Source organism: Sander vitreus, chromosome 9 (assembly GCF_031162955.1).
Source record: "Sander vitreus isolate 19-12246 chromosome 9, sanVit1, whole genome shotgun sequence".
In the NCBI taxonomy this organism is placed as follows: domain Eukaryota; kingdom Metazoa; phylum Chordata; class Actinopteri; order Perciformes; family Percidae; genus Sander; species Sander vitreus.
Genome location: NC_135863.1, coordinates 8,368,611 through 8,373,032, shown reverse-complemented (window position 1 = coordinate 8,373,032; position 4,422 = coordinate 8,368,611). Strand labels below are relative to the sequence as shown.

Sequence of the window (4,422 nt, the reverse complement as noted above, 5' to 3'; positions counted from 1 at the left end):
GCTGATGGTGGAGGCAGTAGTCTAATGTCATAGTAAATAGATAATTTATAAAAATAAATTTAAAAAAAACAGCGCTTCAAACACATATTTAATCCAAAAATGGCGTCCTCTGAGGCGCAACATGACAGCGACGATGGCATGGACGAGTTCATGGACAAATTCAAGACCCAGAGATATAAAAAGGGCTTCAGTGAAAACAACTGGGAAGAGGTAACGCTAACATGTAGAAGCTATCGGTTACCAACATTAGAAAAGAAAGTCATACGGAAATGAACTGTGTTAACTTTAATGTCGTCGTTGTTGTTAGCCAGCAAGCTAATATACTAAGAGTCTTTGATAGAGGTAGCGTTACATTTTCTGTCCATCCGCAGTGATCCACTGTTTTGTGTCCTTCAGGAGTTTAATAAAGTACCCATGTTCATGAAGACAGCCCCTGAAGAGATTGACCCACACACATACCCAGAACTAGCTTGTCTCCAGGCCATTATCCATGATGAAGATAGACCCCCAGAAGGTAGGTGGGCCACCAGTCCCTCAAGCTTTTGAAACATCAGTTGTCGTCAGTGAAACAAGCTTTTGTAGACTTGAAAATCGGTTAATAATTTCTGTTCCTTTCCCATCATTCCTCCCCAGAGCAAGCAAAGACACTGAAAGATGAAGGCAATGAGTTTTTCAAAGAGAAGAACTACGAGAAGGCCATACTGTCCTACACAGCAGGGTTAAAGAAGAAATGTGGAGACCAGGACCTCAACACTGTCCTCCTCACCAACCGGGCAGCAGCGCACTTCCACCTGGGTAAGGTTTGTTATTTACATGCCAGCCATACAGTTACATTAGCAGCTTTTTAAGACATGCATGTATTGCTTGCACCAGACATATGGTTTGTTATATATATATATATATATATATATATATATATATATATATATATATAAATAAATAAATAAATAATAGGTGGTTTACACAGTATATGTTCAAGTTCTTTATTGTCATATGCACAACAATTGCAGTGAAGCAGTCATTGGCAGTGAATTCCTTAGTTCTCAGGCTCCCTCTGAACAATGCTCATACAAATACATATAAAAAAGAGAGTCACATATGCAAAATCTAAGTAGAATCTAAGACATAAGATTGTAGCAGTTAAAATATAGTTGAAATAAAATAAAGTACTGTATTCAGCTGCAGAGCAGCCAAGTGCTTATGTCACATAATAATATTTCCCCTGTAAAAACATCTGCATATGTTTCCTGCTTAATTTCATCTTAATTTATTTCTGGTTTATATCACACAGGTAACATGCGCTCTGCCTTGAACGATGCTGCAGCTGCAAAAAAGATTAAGCCAGACCACCTTAAAGCCTTGATTAGAGGTATGTAATATAAGTATACCTTGTACTATAATATCACAATAAATGTGGTTAGAAATTCTAAAATATTACAATAGCATAAGTACATGGTGATAATGAGAAAGTAAAATTGCTGCTTAGAATTATGACAATAAAACAATCCTGTATACATATCTTGTGTGTGTTTCTGCAGGGGCTCAGAGCTGTATAGAGCTGCGTAACTTTGCAGAGGCCGTCCAGTGGTGTGATGAGGGACTCAAGGTCCATCCCACTGACAAGAAGCTGCAGGAGCTGAGAGCAGCAGCAGATAAACACAAGGTACAATCACTAATGAGTTCAAGTAATTTTAAGGTGGAGGTTTTGGTTCCCCTCAAGCCCAAAGCCCTGTTTGTTTTGTGTGCCTCAGAGAGCAGCAGAGAGAGATGCCAGAAAGAACAAGGTCAAAGAAAAAAAGCTGCATGGCGAGAAAGAAGCTCTTCTCGCTGCTATAAAGGTAAGCATCCTTTCCTTTTTAAACTGAGAGGAAAATGAAACTACAATGTGCTCTCAGTTGAGCATCGAACCTGTGGAAATCACTGTTTTATACCTGAAAAAATTTGTCAAATCTGACACTTTATACACACATTTTATATTCATTGAGCCTGATTTTTTTCAAATGATTATCAGATATATCTTTGTGTGCTTTACGCAGGATCGAGGCATCAAGCTCCTCCATTCGGCGAAGCCTCGTCGGCGCGGTTCGGACAGTGAGGACGAAGGCCCCTCAGCAGCGCTATCGCCGCTGAGCCTGGACGGCCTCAGCTCTCAGGAGGTCACGGGGGCTCAGGTCTTCCTGGATGAGCAGCGCTCTTTGCACTGGCCTGTTCTCTTCCTCTATCCTGAACACCGGCAGACTGATTTCATCTCTGCTTTCTGCGAAAACAACTGGTAACCTCACTCCTTCTTTTGGTCCCAAATTTGTCTTGATTTGTTGTATTTCTGTGGGATACTTCATATGTCAAAATACGTCAGGAGTTCTTTAATCAGAATCCCAGCTGCGATATAACTGTCTCTTTTTTTTTTCAGTTTCATGGATCACCTGGCGGTCATGTTTGGAGAAGAACTCCCACCTTGGGACGAGGACAGAAAATACCACTCACGAAATTTGCAGGTTTGTGTGTTTTTCCTAAATTATTGGGTCCTTCATGACAAATAAAGTAGAATAAGCAAAAGGCACATGAAATATAATTTTGTGCAAGAAATAATAATAATGTCAGGAATAATACTGTGTAATTTTTCCTATTATATTCTGCATCCCTAAACTTATAATAATTAAGTATAAGAAATAGTATTGTTTTTGCAAACTATAGAGGGCCACATTCTGATGAAGTGAATACATTAAGCAATATATTATGTTAATGTTTCATATTATGTAGACACAAGTATTATGTAGAATACTGTTTTCTGATGAGTACAATTAATCTAGAGTACAGCAGTCAGACGAGAGGTATATTTTATTACCAAAAAGGCCAGTTTTATAAAAATGTAGCTTGAATCAGATAAAATGATAATACATTTTTAATCCTAATAACCTCATTTGACCCTTCTCCACGTTCTAGCTGTACTTTGAAGATGAGGAGAAGGAGACATTCTATCAAGTAAACCCAGAGATGTCGCTTTTAAAAGTGTTGCAGCATAAAAGGTACATCCATTGAGAGTATTTTTTTTTAAGTTTTCCTGACATTTTTATGACATACTATGATTTTTTTTTAGGATTTTTTTATGACATACTATACTATGCCTTTTTATGACATACTACACTATAACAAATATATCATGTGAAGCACTTTTTGACTTTGTAAAAGGTGCTATATCAAATAAACGTATTATTATGACTTTTTAAGACTTTATTATACTATGACTTTTATTTAGGATTTTTTTAATGAAATACTATACTAGGATTGTTTTGAGTGTAATAATGTGATTTCTTTTTTATTTATCTCACCAGTAATTATAATTATATAATATATATAATAATTCGATTAGCTGACAGGTGTTTTATAATTTTTCTGTAATTTACATAGTTATTGACATTTTAACCGCACATCCTTTTTGTCTTATACGGTCCCTATCTTATTAAGAACCATGCAAACTACTTTAAAAAAAATATTTTCCTGCTGTCAGCTCTTGATGTTTCCTTGTTAAGCAAGCAACCAGTGATTTAAAGAGATATGAATGATCTCCATTGTTATGTATTCTTGCTTCTGTAAACCAGTACAGTTAAGAAACGTTTATCAGAGGAAATAATCTGTGAATATATTTCTGCTGTGTTGTTCCTTTACACTCCTTTACTGACAATCTGTATTTCCTGTTCTGTCAACAGGTTTTTTGTCAAGGCAGGCACTCCCAGCTTCATTGTTCTGGTGAAGGGTTCGTCATTCAAGAAGCAGTTTTTAACAGGAAAGAAAATACAAGGATTGTAAAAACCTGCAAATCTTGGGACTTTTAATACAATAAATTCTCTTTTCAACCCCAAAAGACTGAATTTCCCCTTGAAAAAGACATGATGATGAGAAATATGTATGTCTCTAGTGGTCAAGAGCATGACACATTGTTTGACACCAAATATCAAAATAAAATAAATCAAAGATCTCTAAATGTGGATTGTTTGTGTGTATGTGTCTGTTTTTCTGTACAAAAAAACTGCAGATTGAAAACCGCGGAAATCAACTTTATTAACGGCTTAATTAGACAATTAAATGACAAACAGTAATTAAACCGAGCAAAACATTTAATAGGTATAAACAAATCAAACTGATATCAAATATTAGTGGCAATGAAGGCCAACTGTTGTGTCGCCTCATGAACAAAAAGTTGCATTTGAAGACCCAGCAAAGACTACAACCAACTGCAAACTAGCAATGTTAGATAACACTATACATAGTCATAAAAATACTCAGAGGAACAGATTTGTTATTAAGTGGGTCGTACGAGGGATTTTGGCATTTCTCAACAGATAGACTTCATCCACAGGGGGAGTTGTCACATCCTCTTGACCACCTCACATAATAGTCATGGACTGCTTTGCTTTATAAAGA

The 4,422-nt window shown here is 36.4% G+C and overlaps 1 protein-coding gene across 1 annotated transcript in view; it reads left to right on the top strand.

Moving 5' to 3' along the window:
- ttc4 (tetratricopeptide repeat domain 4) overlaps window positions 1-3,986 on the top strand; it is a 4,067-nt gene extending 81 nt beyond the window's left edge. Inside the window, exons 1-10 of the mRNA XM_078258550.1 lie at window positions 1-210; window positions 397-514; window positions 634-795; window positions 1,292-1,369; window positions 1,539-1,663; window positions 1,752-1,838; window positions 2,037-2,272; window positions 2,411-2,495; window positions 2,944-3,026; window positions 3,708-3,986. The exon at window positions 1-210 is cut by the window's left edge and continues 81 nt beyond it. Coding sequence (XP_078114676.1) covers window positions 100-210; window positions 397-514; window positions 634-795; window positions 1,292-1,369; window positions 1,539-1,663; window positions 1,752-1,838; window positions 2,037-2,272; window positions 2,411-2,495; window positions 2,944-3,026; window positions 3,708-3,807 — 1,185 coding nt within the window. The 5' untranslated portion in view covers window positions 1-99 and the 3' untranslated portion in view covers window positions 3,808-3,986. The remainder of the gene's footprint in view (window positions 211-396; window positions 515-633; window positions 796-1,291; window positions 1,370-1,538; window positions 1,664-1,751; window positions 1,839-2,036; window positions 2,273-2,410; window positions 2,496-2,943; window positions 3,027-3,707) is intronic.
- Window positions 3,987-4,422: the final 436 nt, after the last annotated feature.